The 21,003-nt window shown below is 48.7% G+C and overlaps 1 protein-coding gene across 2 annotated transcripts in view; it reads left to right on the forward strand.

Annotated features, from left to right (window-relative positions):
• Positions 1-21,003, forward strand: part of cachd1 (cache domain containing 1) — a 116,926-nt gene that overhangs the window by 56,553 nt on the left and 39,370 nt on the right. For both annotated transcript variants that reach the window (XM_031785634.1, XM_031785635.1), the window contains exons 4-5: positions 4,179-4,285; positions 15,926-16,052. In XM_031785634.1, the coding sequence (XP_031641494.1) occupies positions 4,179-4,285; positions 15,926-16,052 (234 nt within the window). The remainder of the gene's footprint in view (positions 1-4,178; positions 4,286-15,925; positions 16,053-21,003) is intronic.

Genomic DNA, 21,003 nt, shown 5'->3' on the forward strand with positions numbered 1-21,003 from the left:
GAATGTAATATAGAAAGCTGCCATAACTGTCACTTCTACTGCAGCTCAGCTCCCAGTGCCAGACAGAACACAGACACCCCCTTCACAGACCGACGGAAGGCTCTAGCTACAGTATTAAATTGAACACATTATATCTGTTTCTCTCTGACTACAGCTACCTCAGGAAGACCAGCCAGCCAGGTAGGCAGGTAGAGATGAGAGAAGGTGTTTAGCTGGATAGCTGTGTGTTTAGATAATGACGGGGTTGATATACAGGGTTTTATTGTTATAATGGTTATTCCCAGGCTGTCATTTACTAGATGGAGGCTGGAGGAGAACCTGTATTGTGTTCCACCCAATCACTTCTGATGTTTGTGTCTGGCTACACTCTCCAGTGTGGTGGTATTGTAGTGTTGCTCTGTGGATAATATGATAAGGACAAACTGTAATCGGACAGTATTCAGACACCTTGACTTTTTCCACATTTTGTTACATTACAGCCTTATTCTAAAACGGATACAATTATTTTTCCCTCATTAACCTGCCCCAAAATGACAAAGCGGAAACAGGTGTTTACAATTTTTTCACACACATAAAAAACATACATTTACATAAGTATTCAGACCCTTTGCTATGAGACTCAATTGAGCTCAGGTGCATCCTGTTTCCATTGCTCACCCTTGAGATGTTTCTACAACTTGATTGGAGTCCAGCTGTGGTAAATTCAATTGACTGGACATGATTTGGAAAGGCACACACTTGTCTATATAAAGTCCCACAGTTCACAGTGCATGTCAGAGCAAAAACCAAGCCATGAGGTCGAATAAATTGTCCGTAGAGCTCCGAGACGACAGGATTGCTGCAGCATTCAAGGTATCCAAGAACACCGTGGCCTCCATTCTTAAATGGAACTAGGTTCTTGGGCTCTGGTCTGAGCTGGGATCAGGAATGGCTGTTTTTCTGTTTGCTCAGTGTGTGAGCTAATGAAGCCTCTGTTTGAACATGAGATAGAGAGGGATTGATGAGGAAAGAGAGGGGCTTAACTGACCTACAAAGCTTGAAAATGGGCCGATGGTACCTCTCACTGACTGACGGACAGTCTGTCACACCACATGCTTCTGTCCATATCAGGAGATCTCAGGAGGCCTCGTCATAAGCTAGCTAAAGCTACAAGTAATGGAAGAGCGGTATGCGATTCTGGTATAAGGAAATGCTCCCTCTTAATGCAGCTTCAGGGGTTGTTTCATATACAGTATCAGTCAAAAGTTTGGGGACACCTACTCATTCAAGGGCTTTTCTGTATTTTGACTATTTTCCACCTACATTGTGTAACTTTGTGTTGTTGTCTGTTCACACTGCTATGCTTTATCTTGGCCAGGTCGCAGTTGTAAATGAGAACTTGTTCTCAACTAGCCTACCTGGTGAAATTAAAAAAATATAAAACTAATTTGTAGAATAATAGTGAAAACATCAAATGTATGAAATGACCTATGGAATCATGTACTAAACAAAAGTTATAAACAAATGAAAATATTTGATAATTTAGGTTCTTCAAAGTATCCACCCTTTGCCCTTGATGACAGCTTTGCACACTCTTGGCATTCTCTCAACCAGCTGCATGAGGTAGTCACCTGGAATGCATTTCAATTAACAGGTGTGCCTTGTTGAATGTGAATTTGTGGAATTTCTTTCCGCAATGCGTTTGAGATGGTCAGTTGTGTTGTGACAATGTAGGGGTGGTATACAGAAGATAGCCCTATTTAGTAAAAGACCAAGTCCATATTATGATGACAGTTCATTACTTTAAGACATGAAGGTCAGTCAACCTGAAATGTCAAGAACTTTTAACGTTTCTTCAAGTGCAGTCGCAAAAACCATCTAGCGCTATGATGAAACTGACTCTCATGAGGACCGCCACAGGAAAGGAAGACCCATAGTTACCTTTGCTGCCGAGGATACGTTCATTAGAGTTAACTGCACCTCAGATTGCAGCCAAAATAAATGCTTCACAGAGTTCAAGTAACATGCACATCTCAACATCAACTGTTCAAAGGCCTTCATGGTCGCATTGCTGCAAAGAAACCGCTATTAAAGGACACCAATAAGACAAAGAGCCTTCCTTTGGCCAAGAAATACGAGAAATGGACATTAGACCGGTGGACATCTGTCCTTTGTGATACGAAGTGTTGGTGAACATATGATCTCCGCATGTGTGGTTCCCACGTGAAGAATGGAGGTGTGGGGGTGCTTTGCTGGTGACACTGTCAGTGATTTATTTAGAATTCAAGGCACATTTAACCAGCATGGCTACCACGGCATTCCGCAGCGATATGCCACCCCTTCTGGTTTGCCCTTAGTCCCACTATCATTTGTTTTGCAACAGGACAATGACCCAACACACCTCCAGGCTGTGTAAGGGCTATTTGACCAAGAAGGAGAGTGATGGAGTGCTGCATCAGATGACCTGGCCTCCACAATCACCGACCTCAATCCAATTGAGATGGTTTGGGATGAGTTGGACTGCGTGGGGGTGCTTTGCTGGTGACACTGTCAGTGATTTATTTAGAATTCAAGGCACATTTAACCAGCATGGCTACCACGGCATTCCGCAGCGATATGCCACCCCATCTGGTTTGCCCTTAGTCCCACTATCATTTGTTTTGCAACAGGACAATGACCCAACACACCTCCAGGCTGTGTAAGGGCTATTTGACCAAGAAGGAGAGTGATGGAGTGCTGCATCAGATGACCTGGCCTCCACAATCACCGACCTCAATCCAATTGAGATGGTTTGGGATGAGTTGGACTGCAGAGTGAAGGAAAAGCAGCCAACAAGTGCTCAGCATATGTGGGAACTCCTTCAAGACGGTTGGAAAAGCATTCGTCATGAAGCTGTTTGAGAGAATGCCAAGAGTGTGCAAAGATGTCATCAAGGATCAGAAAAATCTCACATTTAAAATATATTGTGATTTCACACTTTTGGTTGCTTCATGATTCCATATGTGTTATTTCATAGTTTGGATAATAATAGTGAAGACATCAATGTAGAAAACAGTAAAAATAAAGAAAACCCCTTGAATGACTAGGAGTCCAAACCCTTGATTGGTACTGTATATTGATTTATTTTCTACCCCTTTTAAAACCTGAGATGTTTTTCAAAACCCTCATTTACACGCTGCAAGGTTTTTCTCTTTCTCCTCCCTCTCTCTCCTCCTTCTCTCTTCTTTCTCTCTCCCTCACTCCTGCACCGCTCTCATTCTCCTGGTTTTGATGTTGAATTCAAAGCACTTGCAAATGTATATTTTCTCTGGAACATTTTCTTAGCCTGCTCATGTAAAGTGTGTTGGAGGGGAATAATAATGACTGTAACCCGATGGGAATTAAATGTCTGAAGTTCAAAGCATCTTGTACATCAGAGCAGCTGTCAATCAAACACACTCTCTCAAGCTCCGGATGGGGTGGCGAGAGAGAGTATGACATGCGTGTGTGCGTGCGTGCGACAGGGAATAACAGGTTACTGGTGGTTGGTTGTGTGTGTGTGTGCGACAGGGAATAACAGTTTACTGGTGGTTGGTTGTGTGTGTGTGTGCGACAGGGAATAACAGTTTACTGGTGGTTGGTTGTGTTGGTGTTTGTGTGTGTGGGGGGGGGGGGGGGGGGGTGCATGGGGGGTGGTGTTGGATCAAAGTGACCTGGCCATGGTGCAGGGTGGAGCAGCCTGCTCCCCAAAGACGCCTCCCTCCTCTCCTCTCCCCATCCCTCTATCTGCTTTTCTTTCGTGGCTGAGGCAGCCTGAAAACAATGCTGGGATGGATAAGACTAGCTGCTATGACGGCACGGAGTGGCCAGGGGGCTGCCAACCCTATGTGATAGGGAATCTACTGGGCTTAGAGCAACCATACACCCACCACCCCCCCAGACACCCACCACACACTACTTGTACCCCACCTATGCATGTGGTGCATCACTGGGAGGATGAGAAGCATATATTCCACACAGCATGGGCGTCAGTGAGATGGTTGTTGCAGTTTGCATCAGCACACTATGCATTTCAGATTCAGTCCAGATTCAGTTTCTCTTTCTATCTTTTTATTATCGTCCTCCTGCCTTCTCTTTCTGAGAGATATTACTTCTATGGTGGATAAGTGAAATATACGTCCAATTGGTTCTGTTGTAAACATGTCTTTATCTTTATTCAGGTTTGATGGTAACTTCAACACCAACGTGTCCAAGACCATCTGCTGTGACAGGCTCTCCCCCACGGTCAACAGTCGAGCCTTCAACCCTGGACGGGACCTCAACTCAGGTGGGTCACCTTCTACCACTATCAGCCCTTACCCCCCTCACTTACCCCTTACCCTCCTCACTACCCCTTACCCTCCTCACTACCCCCTTACCCTCCTCACTTACCCCTTACCCCCCTTACTACCCCATTACCCATACCACCCCTTACCCTCCTCACTACCCCCTTACCCTCCTCACTACCCCCTTACGCTCCTCACTACCCCTTACCCCCTTGCTACCCCTTACCCTCCTCACTTCTCCCTTACCCCCCTTACTACCCCATTACCCCGTCACTACCTCTTACCCCCTTTACTACCCCATTACCCCTACCACCCCTTACCCTCCTGACTTCGCCCTCACTACCCCTTACCCCGTCACTACCCCTTACCCTCCTCACTTCCCCCTTACCCCCTCACTACCCCTTACCCCCCTTACTACCCCTTACCCTTACCGTCCTCACTTCGCCCTTACCCTCCTCAGTACACCATTACCCTTACTACCCCATTACCCCTACCACCCTTTACCCTCCTCATTACCCCCTTACCCCTACCACTCCTTACCCCCCTCACTACCCCTTACCCCCCTTACTACCCCCCCTTACCCCACCCACCCTTACCCTCCTCACTTCCCCCTTGCCCCCTCACTACCCCCTTACCCCCTTACTACCCCCTCACTATCCCTTACTACCACATTACCCATACCACCCCTTACCCTCCTCACTTCCCCCTTACCCACTCACTACCCCTTACCCTTACCCTCCTCACTACCCCTTACCCTCCTCACTTCCCCCTTACCCCTCACTACCACTTACCCCCCCTTACTACCCCTTACCCTTACCATCCTCACTTCCCCTTACCCTCCTCAGTACCCATTACCCTTACTACCCCATTACCCCTACCACCTTTACCCCTCCTCATTACCCCTTACCCCTACCACTCCTTACCCTCCTCAGTACCCCCATTACCCTTACTACCCCATTACCCCTACCACCCTTTACCCTCCTCATTACCCCCTTACCCCTACCACTCCTTACCCCCCTCACTACCCCTTACCCCCTTACTACCCCCTTACCCCACCACCCCTTACCCTCCTCACTTCCCCCCTTGCCCCCTCACTACCCTTACCCCCTTTACTACCCCTTGCCCCCTCACTACCCCTTACCCCCCTTACTACCACCTCACTATCCCTTACTACCCATTACCCATACCACCCCCTTTACCCTCCTCACTTCCCCCTTACCCACTCACTACCCTTACCCTTACCCTCATCACTTCCCCCTTACCCCTCACTCACTTCCCCCTTTCCCCCCTCTTACCCCCTCGCTACCCCTTACCCTCCTCACTTCCCCCTTACCCCTCACTACCCCTTACCCCCTCTTACCCCCTCGCTATCCTAACCCCTCCTCACTTCCCCCGTACCCCCCCACTACCCCTTACCCTCCTCATTACACCATTACTCCTACCTCCCTTACCCTCCTCATTACCCCCGTACCCCTACCACCCCTTACCCTCCTCACTTCTCCCTTACCCCCCTTATTACCCACCGTCACTACCCCTTACCCCCTTTACTACCCCCATTACCCCACCGCCCCTTACCCTCCTCACTTCCCCCTCACTACCCCCTTACCCTTACCATCCTCACTTCCCCCTTACCCTCCTCACTACCCCTTACCCTCCTCACTTCGCCCTTACCCTCCTCACTTCCCCCTTACCCTCCTCACTTCCCCCTTACCCTCCTCACTTCCCCCTTACCCTCCTCACTTCGCCCTTACCCTTACCATCCTCACTACCCCTTACCCTACCATCCTCACTACCACCTTACCCTTACCCTCCTTACTTCCCCCTTACCCTTACCCCTCCTCACTTACCCTTACCCTGTCCTCATTAACACCATTACTCCTACCACCCCTTACCCTCCTCACTTCTCCTTACCCCCCTTACTACCCCATTACCCCGTCACTACCCCTTACCCTTACCCTCCTCACTTCCCCCTTATCCTTCTCACTTCCCCCTTACCCTTACCCTCCTCACTACCCCTTACCCTTACCTCCTCCTTACACCATTACTCCTACCACCCCTACCCTCTCATTACCCCCGTACCCCTCACTACCCCTTACCCCGTCACTACCCCTTACCCTCCTCACTTCCCCCTTACCCCTCACTACCCCTTACCCCCCCTTACTACCCTTACCCTTACCGTCCTCACTTCGCCCTTACCCCTCCTCAGTACACCATTACCCTTACTACCCCATTACCCCTACCACCCCTTTGACCCTCCTATTACCCCCCTACCCCTACCACTCCTTACCCCCTCACTACCCCCTTACCCCCCTTACTACCCCCTTACCCCACCACCCCTTACCCTCCTCACTTCCCCTTGCCCCCTCACTACCCCTACCCCCTACCTTACTACCCCCTCACTATCCCTTACTACCCCATTACCCATACCACCCCCTTACCCATCCTCACTTCCCCCTTACCCACTCACTACCCCTACCCTTACCACTCCCCTACCCACTACCCCCCTTAACTCCTCAACTTCCCCTCTTACCCCCTCACTACCACTTACCCCCCTTACTACCCCTTACCCTTACCATCCTCACTTCCCCCTTACCCTCCTCAGTACCCCATTACCCTTACTACCCCATTAACCCCTACCACCCTTTACCCTCCTCATTACCCCTTACCCCTACCACTCCTTACCCCCCTCACTACCCCTTACCCCCCTTACTACCCCCCTTACCCCACCACCCCTTACCCTCCTCACTTCCCCCTTGCCCCCTCACTACCCCTTACCCCCCTTACTACCCCCTTGCCCCTCACTACCCCTTACCCCCCTTACTACCCCCTCACTATCCCTTACTACCCCATTACCCATACCACCCCTTACCCTCCTCACTTCCCCCTTACCCACTCACTACCCCTTACCCTTACCCTCATCACTTCCCCCTTACCCTCCTCACTTCCCCCTTACCCCCTCGCTACCCCTTACCCTCCTCACTTCCCCCTTTCCCCCTCTTACCCCCTCGCTACCCCTTACCCTCCTCACTTCCCCCTTTCCCCCTCTTACCCCCTCGCTACCCTTACCCTCCTCACTTCCCCCTTACCCCCTCACTACCCCTTACCCCTCTTACCCCCTCGCTATCCCTAACCCCTCCTCACTTCCCCCGTACCCCCCCACTACCCCTTACCCTCCTCATTACACCATTACTCCTACCTCCCCTTACCCTCCTCATTACCCCCGTACCCCTACCACCCCGTACCCTCCTCACTTCTCCCTTACCCCCCTTATTACCCCGTCACTACCCCTTACCCTCTTTACTACCCCATTACCCCACCGCCCCTTACCCTCCTCACTTCCCCCTCACTACCCCTTACCCTTACCATCCTCACTTCCCCCTTACCCTCCTCACTACCCCTTACCCTCCTCACTTCCCCCTTACCCTCCTCACTTCCCCCTTACCCTCCTCACTTCCCCCTTACCCTCCTCACTTCCCCCTTACCCTTACCATCCTCACTACCCCCTTACCCTTACCATCCTCACTACCCCTTACCCTTACCCTCCTTACTTCCCCCTTACCCTTACCCTCCTCACTACCCCTTACCCTTACCCTCCTCATTACACCATTACTCCTACCACCCCTTAGCCTCCTCATTACCCCCGTACCCCTACCACCCCTTACCCTCCTCACTTCTCCCTTACCCCCCTTACTACCCCCATTACCCCGTCACTACCCCTTACCCCTTACCCTCCTCACTTCCCCCTTATCCTCCTCACTTCCCCCTTACCCTTACCCTCCTCACTACCCCTTACCCTCACCCTCCTCATTACACCATTACTCCTACCACCCCTTACCCTCCTCATTACCCCCGTACCCCTCCCAGCCCTTACCCTCCTCACTTCTCCCTTACCCCCCTTACTACCCCATTACCCCACCACCCCTTACCCCCTCACTTCCCCCTCACTACCCCTTACCCATTCACTACCCCTTACCCTTACCGTCCTCACTTCCCCCTTACCCTCCTCACTACCCCTTACCCTCCTCACTACCCCTTACCCTCCTCACTTCCCCCTTACCCTCCTCACTTCCCCCTGGATGGTTCCGACCTAGAATATGTGGACGTCTATAAGTACCTAGGTGTCTAGCTAGACTGCAAACTCTCCTTCCAGACTCATATCAAACATCTCCAATCGAAAATCAAATCAAGAGTCGGCTTTCTATTCCGCAACAAAGCCTCCTTCACTCACGCCGCCAAGCTTACCCTAGTAAAACTGACTATCCTACCGATCCTCGACTTCGGCGATGTCATCTACAAAATGGCTTCCAACACTCTACTCAGCAAACTGGATGCAGTCTATCACAGTGCCATCCGTTTTGTCACTAAAGCACCTTATACCACCCACCACTGCGACTTGTATGCTCTAGTCGGCTGGCCCTCGCTACATATTCGTCGCCAGACCCACTGACCCCTTACCCTCCTCACTTCCCCCTTACCCTCCTCACTTCCCCCTTACCCTCCTCACTTCCCCCTTACCCTCCTCACCTCTCCCTTACCCCCCTTACTACCCCATTACCCCGTCACTACCCCTTACCCCCTTACTACCCCATTACCCCACCACCCCTTACCCTCCTCACTTCCCCCTCACTACCCCTTACCCATTCACTACCCCTTACCCTCCTCACTACCCCCTTACCCTCCTCACTTCCCCCTTCCCCTCCTCACTACCCCCTTACCCTCCTCACTACCCCCTTACCCTCCTCACTTACCCCTTACCCTCCTCACTTACCCCTTACCCTCCTCACTACCCCTTACCCTCCTCACTTACCCCTTACCCCCTCGCTACCCCCTTACCCCCTCACTACCCCTTACCCCTCTTACCCCCTCGCTATCCCTAACCCTCCTCACTTCCCCCGTACCCCCCCCACTACCCCTTACCCTCCTCACTTCCCCCTTACCCTCCTCACTTCCCCCTTACCCTCCTCACTTCCTCCTTACCCTCCTCACTACCCCTTACCCTCCTCACTTCCCCCTTACCCTCCTTACTTACCCCTTACCCTCCTCACTTCCCCCTTATCCTCCTCACTTCCCCCTTACCCTTACCCTCCTCACTACCCCTTACCCTCACCCTCCTCATTACACCATTACTCCTACCACCCCTTACCCTCCTCATTACCCCCGTACCCCTCCCAGCCCTTACCCTCCTCACTTCTCCCTTACCCCCCTTACTACCCCATTACCCCACCACCCCTTACCCCCTCACTACCCCTTACCCATTCACTACCCCTTACCCTTACCGTCCTCACTTCCCCCTTACCCTCCTCACTACCCCTTACCCTCCTCACTACCCCTTACCCTCCTCACTTCCCCCTTACCCTCCTCACTTCCCCCTGGATGGTTCCGACCTAGAATATGTGGACGTCTATAAGTACCTAGGTGTCTAGCTAGACTGCAAACTCTCCTTCCAGACTCATATCAAACATCTCCAATCGAAAATCAAATCAAGAGTCGGCTTTCTATTCCGCAACAAAGCCTCCTTCACTCACGCCGCCAAGCTTACCCTAGTAAAACTGACTATCCTACCGATCCTCGACTTCGGCGATGTCATCTACAAAATGGCTTCCAACACTCTACTCAGCAAACTGGATGCAGTCTATCACAGTGCCATCCGTTTTGTCACTAAAGCACCTTATACCACCCACCACTGCGACTTGTATGCTCTAGTCGGCTGGCCCTCGCTACATATTCGTCGCCAGACCCACTGACCCCTTACCCTCCTCACTTCCCCCTTACCCTCCTCACTTCCCCCTTACCCTCCTCACTTCCCCCTTACCCTCCTCACCTCTCCCTTACCCCCCTTACTACCCCATTACCCCGTCACTACCCCTTACCCCCTTACTACCCCATTACCCCACCACCCCTTACCCTCCTCACTTCCCCCTCACTACCCCTTACCCATTCACTACCCCTTACCCTCCTCACTACCCCCTTACCCTCCTCACTTCCCCCTTCCCCTCCTCACTACCCCCTTACCCTCCTCACTACCCCCTTACCCTCCTCACTTACCCCTTACCCTCCTCACTTACCCCTTACCCTCCTCACTACCCCTTACCCTCCTCACTTACCCCTTACCCCCTCGCTACCCCCTTACCCCCTCACTACCCCTTACCCCTCTTACCCCCCTCGCTATCCCTAACCCTCCTCACTTCCCCCGTACCCCCCCACTACCCCTTACCCTCCTCACTTCCCCCTTACCCTCCTCACTTCCCCCTTACCCTCCTCACTTCCTCCTTACCCTCCTCACTACCCCTTACCCTCCTCACTTCCCCCTTACCCTCCTTACTTACCCCTTACCCTCCTCACTACCCCTTACCCTTACCCTCCTCATTACACCATTACTCCTACCACCCCTTACCCTCCTCATTACCCCCGTACCCCTACCACCCCTTACCCTCCTCACTTCTCCCATACCCCCCTTACTACCCCATTACCCCGTCACTACCCCTTACCCCCTTTACTACCCCATTACCCCACCACCCCTTACCCTCCTCACTTCCCCCTCACTACCCCTTACCCATTCACTACCCCTTACCCTTACCGTCCTCACTTCCCCCTTACCCTCCTCACTACCCCTTACCCTCCTCACTACCCCTTACCCTCCTCACTTCCCCCTTACCCTCCTCACTTCCCCCTTACCCTCCTCACTTCCCCCTTACCCTCCTCACCTCTCCCTTACCCCCCTTACTACCCCATTACCCCGTCACTACCCCACCACCCCTTACCCTCCTCACTTCCCCCTCACTACCCCTTACCCATTCACTACCCCTTACCCTTACCGTCCTCACTTCCCCCTTACCCTCCTCACTACCCCTTACCCTCCTCACTACCCCTTACCCTCCTCACTTCCCCCTTACCCTCCTCACTTCCCCCTTACCCTCCTCACTTCCCCCTTACCCTCCTCACTACCCCCTTACCCTCCTCACTACCCCCTTACCCTCCTCACTTACCCCTTACGCTCCTCACTTACCCCTTACGCTCCTCACTTACCCCTTACCCTCCTCACTACCCCTTACCCTCCTCACTTACCCCTTACCCCCTCGCTACCCTCTTACCCCCTCGCTATCCCTAACCCTCCTCACTTCCCCCGTACCCCCCCACTACCCCTTACCCTCCTCATTACACCATTACCCCTACCACCCCTTACCCTCCTCACTTCTCCCTTACCCCCCTTATTACCCCGTCACTACCCCTTACCCCCTTTACTACCCCATTACCCCACCGCCCCTTACCCTCCTCACTTCCCCCTCACTACCCCTTACCCATTCACTACCCCTTACCCTTACCATCCTCACTTCCTCCTTACCATCCTCACTTCCTCCTTACCATCCTCACTTCCTCCTTACCATCCTCACTTCCCCCTTACCCTCCTCACTTCCCCCTTACCCTCCTCACTTCCCCCTTACCCTCCTCACTTCCCCCTTACCCTCCTCACTACCCCTTACCCTCCTCACTACCCCTTACCCTCCTCACTACCCCTTACCCTCCTCACTTCCCCCTTACCCTCCTCACTACCCCTTACCCTTACCATCCTCACTACCCCTTACCCTCCTTACTTCCCCCTTACCCTTACCCTCCTCACTACCCCTTACCCTTACCCTCCTCATTACACCATTACTCCTACCACCCCTTACCCTCCTCATTACCCCCGTACCCCTACCACCCCTTACCCTCCTCACTTCTCCCTTACCCCCCTTACTACCCCATTACCCCATCACTACCCCTTACCCCCTTTACTACCCCATTACCCCATCACTACCCCTTACCCCCTTTACTACCCCATTACCCCACCACCCCTTACCCTCCTCACTTACCCCTTACCCTCCTCACTTACCCCTTACCCTCCTCACTTACCCCTTACCCTCCTCACTTACCCCTTACCCTCCTCACTTACCCCTTACCCTTACCCTCCTCACTACCCCTTACCCTTACCCTCCTCACTTCCCCCTTACCCCCTCACTACCACTTAACCCCTTACCCTTACCACCCTTTACGGCAACCCATATTTCTAAGAAATTAATATTCCTCACCATATGGTTACATCTTAAAAGGAAAAGGGCTTTGAACGGGCTTTGATGGAAGGGCTTTGATGGAAATAATGAACTGTGCCTTTTCCATGCATTATTAGACAACTTTGTATTCTGTTTACTCCCCTCCTCTCTGCCCCTTCTATTTTCCTACTCACTCTTGCTCTCTCTCTCTCTTGCTCTCTCTCCCCCTCTCTCTTTCTCTCTCTCTTTCTCTCTTTCTCTCTCTCTCTTTCTCTCTCTCTTTCTCTCTCTCTTTCTCTCTCTCTCTTTCTCTCTCTCTTTCTCTCTCTCTCTCTCTCTCTCCCTTTCTCTCTCTTTCTCTCTCTTTCTCTCTCTCTCTCTTTCTCTTTCTCTTTCTCTCTCTCTCTTTCTCTCTCTCTCTTTCTCTCTCTCTCTCTCTCTCTCTCTCTCTCTTTCTCTTTCTCTTTCTCTCTCTCTCTTTCTCTCTCTCTCTTTCTCTCTCTCTCTCTCTCCCTTTCTCCCTTTCTCTCTCTCTTTCTCTCTTTCTCTCTTTCTCTCTTTCTCTCTCTTCTCTCTCTTCTCTCTCTCTCTCTTTCTCTCTTTCTCTTTTTCTCTGAGATCAAAGGAAGTATTTTGGTCTGCTTCTCCATTCAGGAACTGGATGTTTTTCTCATTCTACATTATAAGGCTTTGTCGGGCCTTCTGAACTGCTGTTAGCCAATCATAATCAGATATGATGAAGTCATCATTTAACTTCTGCATCAGAACACTCCCAGTCAAAGTTCAGACAATCCACAATTCAGACAATTCAGACAATTCAGACAATCCCTCATCACCCTACCCCAATCCCTCTCTCCCTGACTCCACTTATCATGGCAGAATATCACTAACCCATGTCCTGACTGTACTGAAGCAGCTTGTTCCCCTACCCGTCTCTACGTCTCTCACACCCTCTCCGTCCAAATTCCAGGCCTCTCCGCCTTCGAAGCAGATTAGGGCGATACATCTTCATCTCAGAGCTTATTTTTCCAAAGCAGTCATCAGGAGTTCATGTTACCGCCAAGCCTCCATTCCTCAGCCAGTCTTGACCTCCAGCCTCTGCTAGCATTTATCGTCCCCATTTTGTCTGGACCCAGTCTGAACAACCAAAGAGAAAGGAAGATTATCCAGAGGAGGAGAGAGTGAGAAATGAGCGAGACGTGTCAGGTGATCTTTTTTTCCTGGACTCGTCCTTCTGGTTATTGTTTTCCTCATCTCATCTCCGTTCTGGTATCTCCGTTCTGGTATCTCCATTCTGGTATCTCCTTTCTGGTATCGGTACCTAAATAGGGATTGTGTTCATTTTGTAGTGTTGGTCTATATAGGGTACTGTGTTCATGTTGTTGTAGTGTTGGTCTATATAGGGTACTGTGTTCATGTTGTTGTAGTGTTGATCTATATAGGGTACTGTGTTCATGTTGTAGTGTTGGTCTATATAGGGTACTGTGTTCATGTTGTTGTAGTGTTGGTCTATATAGGGTACTGTGTTCATGTTGTAGTGTTGGTCTATATAGGGTACTGTGTTCTAGAGGGCTGCTGGTTTGTAGTTCAATGTTGGGTATTGTGTTAGGAAATCGTGAGTAGATTGGGTCAGCATGTGGGGTAATAAAGTGTAGTATAAATACAGTAGAGTACACAGACTGACGGATAAACAAATACTTTTTGAGCAAACAGTGTTTTTTTTTTAGACAAACTTCAAGGAATAGGTCATTCTAGGAGTTTGTCTGATGGGAATCTGTGATGTCATCAGACTCCCCCCTTGCTTGAGGACCAATATAGGAGCAACGGAGAACAAACTAGGAAGCCCCCCCCCACTTGTGCTCTGTCATGACCTACCTGGACCACTTATTGAGATATGCCATTTTTTCAGGAAATCGGGTGTTAAATGAGGTGAAAAGAGACTGGAGTGGCACTTTAAATGCTGTTATCATGTGTGCTGTTATCCATCTTCAGGGCCCTACTTTGTTATCGAGGAGCAAGACACACACATACCAAGACATAGTAACACTTTTTGGCACTGGTTGAGGAATCTGGTGTCCCTCCCCCTCTCTTTCGTCTGTTTCATGTGAATGGCTGTTTGTGTTCCTCTGTTGTTGTGCTCCGCCAGACAGGAAGCTGCAGGGTTTGTGATCTGATCTCTCTGAAGATTCTCTTGACTTCTCTGACCCAATAAAAGTCTGTTTGTTTAGGCAGCTAATTTGATCCTGTTCCCTGGCAGATGCTGCTGCTTGATCAGCCTGCAATGCAGTAATATAACAAACCAGGAAACAAGAAACTTCTCTTGAAAGTCACATGTTTGTTGATACTCTGAGAAAGTTTGGCTTAAGTTGAGACTTCTTAAAATACACGATCTATACAAAAGTATGTGTACACCCCTTCAAATTAGTGGATGTGGCTATTTCAGCCACACCTGTTGCTGACAGGTATAAAACAAATTGAGCACACACAGGCAATCTCCATAGATAAAACAGGAGCTTCATGAAATGGGTTTCCATGGCTGAGAAGCCGTACACAAGCCTAAGATCATGCGCAATACCAAGCGTTGACTGTTGAATGTTCTCTGGAGTGATGAATCACACTTCACCATCTGGCAGTTTGACGGACTAATTTTGGTTTAGCGGATGCCCAGAGAACGCTACCTGCCCCAATGCATAGTACCGACTGTAAAGGTTGGTGGAGAAGGAATAATTGTCTTGGACTGTTTTTCATGGTTCAGGCCCCTTAGTTCCAGTGAAGGAAAATCTTAACACTACATTATACAATGACATTCTAGACGATTCTGTGCTTCCAACTTTGTGGCAACAGTTTGGGGAAGGCCCTTTCCTGTTTCAGTATGACAATGCCCCCGTGCACAAAGCGAGGTGCATACAGAAATTGTTTGTCAATCAGCCTACATCAGTACCCAACCTCACTAATTGAAGCAAGTCCCCGCAGCAATGTTCCAACATCTAGTGGAAAGCCTTCCCAGAAGAATGGAGGCTGTTAAATCAGCAAAGTAGGGACCAACTCCATGTTAATGCATATGATTCTGGAATGAAATGTTCGACAAGCAGGTGTCCACATATTTTTGGTCATGTAGTGTAGATGTACAGTGTGCCGTTGACAACATTAGGCCAACTAAGAGCCCACAGTTACACTTAAGTTACACTTTCAGAATTAACAGTTTAATTAACAGTTTAATCTGACATCCAGTCTGACACTGTCATATAGGTAATGGGACTTTATGCCAGGCCTTACATTAGTATTAGTAGTATTATTCTCATGTAAGCTAACTCTCACTCTTCACACACAGACTAGAGGAGACTAGGTTAACCCTTTTAAAGTCTTGCTCTGACTGGTGTCTGACTGGTGTCTGACTGGTGTCTGACTGGTTTCTGACTGGTGTCTGACTGGTGTCTGAGAGCACAGAACACTCTCTGTGTTTCATAATACTTCATCACCCAGAATCCCTCAGAATTTAAACGGTATCAACCCTACCTCTCTCACTCTGTTGCTCTTGCTTACTCACCCTCTCTCTCTAACATTAATCCTACCTACGGTTTGTAATACTGACGTGTCTCATCCTCTCCTCTGTAGTGTTGGCAGATAACCTGAAGTCCAACCCGGGCATCAAGTGGCAGTACTTCAGCTCAGAGGAGGGCATCTTCACTGTGTTCCCCGCCCACAAGTTCCACTGCAAGGGCAACTACGAGCACCGCAGCAGGTACAGTACAACTAAATGACTAAAATGTTACACTTCCAGACTAGCAATACAATCACACACCATCACCTAGATTAACAGTACAATCAACTAGCCCTAAACGCATGGGCAAGAATGGAGAAATTATTGTTACATAAATCATCAACCAATCAAATGTATTTATAAAGCTGTTCTTACATCAGCTGATGTCACAAAGTGCTGTACAGAATCCCAGCCTGAAACCGCAAACAGCAAGCAATGCAGGTGTAGAAGCACGGTGGCTAGGAAAAACTCCCTAGCAAGGCCAGAACCTAGGAAGAAACCTAGAGAGGAACCAGGCTATTATAACAGAACATGGCCAAGATGTTCAAATGTTCATAGATGACAGCAGGGTCAAATAATAATAATCACAGTGGTTGTCGAGGGTACAGGTCAGCACCTCAGGATTAAATGCTGTCACTAGAGAGTTGAAAACAGCAGGTCTGGGACAGGTAGCATGGCCGGTGAACAGGTTAGGATTCCATAGCCGCGGGCAGAACAGTTGAAATTGGAGCAGCAGCACGGCCACGTGCACAATTGGTGGCTGACTAAATACTTTTTTGCCCCACTGTATATATATATAGTTAAATGTATCACTTTCTTTTTATATATATATATATATATATATACAGTGGGGCAAAAAAGTATTTAGTCAGCCACCAATTGTGCAAGTTCTCCCACTTAAAAAGATGAGAGAGGCCTGTAATTTTCATCATAGGTACACTTCAACTATGACAGGTACTAAACAATATCATAACCGCCATTGATAAAAGACAGTACTCTCTAGCCGTCTTCATCGACTTGGCCAAGGCTTTCGACTTTGTCAAGCACCATATTCTTATCGGCAGACTCAGTAGCCTCGGTTGTTCTAATGACTGCCTTGTCTGGTTCACCAACTACGTTGCAGATCGAGTTCAGTGTGTCAAATCGGAGGGCATGTTGTCCGGTCCTCTGGCAGTCTCTATGGGGGTACCACATGGTTCAATTCTCGGGCCGACTCTTTTCTCAGTATATATCAATGATGTTGCTCTTGCTGCGGGCGATTCCCTGATCCACCACGCAGACGACACCATTCTATATACTTCTGGCCCTTCCTTGGACACTGTGCTATCTAACCTCCAAACGCTAGAAAAACCAAATGCATGCTTTTCAACTGCACCCGCACGACCGACTAGCATCACGACCCTGGATGGTTCCGACCTAGAATATGTGGACATCTATAAGTACCTAGGTGTCTGGCTAGACTGCAAACTCTCCTTCCAGACTCATATCAAACATCTCCAATCCAAAATCAAATCTAGAGTCGGCTTTCTATTTCGCAACAAAGCCTCCTTCACTCACGCCGAAAACTTACACTAGTAAAACTGACTATCCTACCGATCCTTGACTTCGGCGATGTCATCTACAAAATAGCTTCCAATACTCAGCAAACTAGATGCAGTTTATCATATTGCCATCCATTTTGTTACTAAAACACCTTATACCACCCACCACTGCGACCTGTATGCTCTAGTCGGCTGGCCCTTGCTACATATTCGTCGCCAGATCCACTGGCTCCAGGTCATCTATAAGTCCATGCTAGGTAAAACTCCGCTTTATCTCAGTTCACTGGTCACGATAACAACACCCACCCGTAGCACGTGCTCCAGCAGGTATATCTCACTGATCATCCCCAAAGCCAACACGTCATTCGGCCGCATGTCCTTCCAGTTCTCTGCTGCCTGTGACTGGAACGAATTGCAAAAATCGCTGAAGTTGGAGACTTTTATTTCCCTCACCAACTTTAAACATCTGCTATCTGAGCAGCTAACCGATCGCTGCAGCTGTACATAGCCCATCTGTAAATAGCCCACCTTATCCCCATAATGTTATTTTTTTGGTAGTTTTTTTGCACCCCAGTATCTCTACTTGCACATTCATCTTCTGCACAACTATCACTCCAGTGTTAATGTGAAATTGTAATTTTTTCACCTCTATGGTCTATTTATTACCTTACCTCTCTAATCTTACTACATTTACACACACTGTACACAGACCTTTTCTATTGTGTTATTGACTGTACATTTGTTTATCCCATGTGCAACCCTGTGCTGTTGTTTTTGTCGCTTTGCTTTATCTTCGCCAGGTCGCAGTTGTAAATGAGAACTTGTTCTCAACTAGCCTACCTGGGTAAATAAAGGTGAAATAAAAATACGACCTGCGCTTATAACTTCAAATTATTTTTCAAAAAGACGAGGATGTTTCCTTGGGGAGGTCAGGCAATGTAATGGACGACGAGCTTATGAGGCAATCTGTAATTTTTCGATTAAGACAGTAATGAGCGAGCTAGGACACGTAGTCGATATAACTATTTGTTCAGCACTTTTGAAATGTACAGAGACTTAATTCAGAACATGGACCGTTTTTACAGTATTCTCCCTGTACACCAAGTCAGAACCGTAGGATAAATGAAGGGGGCATATAAGCAGACAATGAAAGCTCTTACAATATTCAATGATTACATTTGTCTAAAACAGTCTATAGGCTAGAATTGCACCACTAAGTCAGAACAGTAGGCTAAATTATGAGGGGGAAAAGGGACCAAATGTATCCGGGTGAGGCAGCTTACTACACAACATACACCTAGTATTACTTTCTTAGCTACTGTATACATAAACTTTGCAAAAAATAACGTTTATTTTGTAGCGTTTATTTTCAGCAAACTTAACATGTGTAAATATTTGTATGAACATAACAAGAGTCAACAACTGAGACATACACTGAACAAGTTCCACAGACATGTGACTATCAGAAATTGAATAATGTGTCCCTGAACAAAGGGGATGTCAAAATCAAAAGTAATAGTCAGTATCTGGTGTGGCCACCAGCTGCATTAAGTACTGCAGTGCATCTCCTCCTCATGGACTGCACCAGATTTGCCAGTTCTTGCTGTGAGATGTTCCTCTGGAGTTCCTGGACATTTCTGGGGGGAATGGCCCTAGCCCTCACACTCTAATCCAACAGGTACCCAGACGTGCTCAATGGGATTGAGATCCGGGCTCTTTGCTGGCCATTGCAGAACACTGACATTCCTGTCTTGCAGGATATCACGCACAGAACGAGCAGTATGGCTGGTGGCATTGTCATGCTGGAGGGTCATGTCAGGATGAGCCTGCAGGAAGGGTACCACACGAGGGAGGGTCCGCCATGGTCTGTCGACGATAAACGCAAATCTGACCGTCACCCCTGGTGAGACAAAACCACGACTCATCACAGAAGAGCACTTTTTGCCAGTCCTGTCTGGTCTAGCGGCGGTGGGTTTGTGCCCATATGTGACGTGATGTCTGGTGAGGACCTGCCTTACAACACGCCCTCAGTGTCTGTCCGCAATAGGCTGAGAGAGGCTGAACTGGGGGCGTGTTGTAATGGAGGGATTGTGCGTTCCTGGTGTAACTCTGGCAGTTGTTGTTGCCATCCTGTACCTGTCCCGCAGGTGTGATGTTCGGATGTACGGATCCTGTGCAGTTATTGTTACACGTGGTTTGCCAATGCGAGGACGATCAGCTGTCCGTCCTGTCTCCCTGTGGCGCTGTCTTAGGTGTCTCACAGTACGGACATTTAATTGTTTTGCCCTGGCCACATCTGCAGTCCTCATGCCTCCTTGCAGCATGCCTAAGGCACGTTCACGCAGATGAGCAGGGACCCTGGGCATCTTTCTTTTGGTATTTTTCAGAGTCAGTAGAAAGGCCTCTTTAGTGTCCTAAGTTTTCATAACTGTGACCTTATTTGCCTACCGTTTGTAAGCTGTTAGTGTCTTAACGACCGTTCCACAGGTGCATGTTCATTAATTGTTTATGGTTCATTGAACAAGCATGGGAAACAGTGTTTAAACCCTTTACAATGAAGATCTGTGAAGTTATTTGGATTTTTACGAATTGACGTTTATCTACCTGGCATATTACATCAATTATACAACAGCATATAAGACATTTTTGTAATCACCTTGTTGTGCTGTGCTCACTTGAACAGGAAGGTGGCGCGGCGGTCCTTCATGGGCAAAGTTTGTTATCAAAGTCTGGCATTCTCTAGATTTATGGTGCTTTCAAGACAACTGGGAACTCTGGAAAAAAAACAAGGTCAAATCATGATGACATCAGTGATCTTCAGGTCGGAGCTCTAGAAAGAGGCCTGAGTTCCCGACTTGGAATTCCCAGTTGGATAACCGTTCAAAACAAATTTTTCCAGTCATGCTTGTCCCCCCCCCCCCCCCAAGTTCCCAGTTGTATTGAACTGAAATCCGAGCTTTCCGATGCGTTTTATCTATAATTTCTCTTCATTTGACAAGAATTGAAAAGGATTTGCCAGTTGATTGTCGACTTGATTCATGATGATGATGACTGCCAGCTAAGATTTTGAAAGTATAATGTTGACATGATCAGTCCAATCAAAGCTGCTGTAGATATAACGTGATTTGATGTAATTTTGTCTGTGGCCAATGCCCTTGAGTCACTTCTATTGTAACTCTATGGCAGCACACAAGGGGCTAGAATTTAAGGTCTACCTGTAGATTTTTGTGGTGATGTAGTGTCCCCATGAGTGACAGAACACTGAGCCTATCACGGCGCAACTAGAGAACATTACCAACCCCTACGCTCCGTATTTTCCACTGGGTGCCTCACCACCACAGAAAGCACTGAGCTAGGCTGAAACAACTGCATTTTGGAGCTGCCTTACTCAAGAAAGCAAAAAAGAGACCATGTTTTAATGCAGCTTTATTAACTCGTTTTCTTTGTCGTTTTTTTTTATACATTGTTTGTATACTGATATGTGACATGTATTAATGCCAAAATAACATGCAAAACAGGCAAAACAATTATAAAATATATAGTTTTAGCTGAGCAGGTGGTCTGCCCCACCTATCCTGAATGGCGGGTCGCCACTGCTGCCTTGTCAGTCA

Source organism: Oncorhynchus kisutch, linkage group LG13 (genome assembly GCF_002021735.2).
Source record: "Oncorhynchus kisutch isolate 150728-3 linkage group LG13, Okis_V2, whole genome shotgun sequence".
Classification (NCBI taxonomy): Eukaryota; Metazoa; Chordata; class Actinopteri; order Salmoniformes; family Salmonidae; genus Oncorhynchus; species Oncorhynchus kisutch.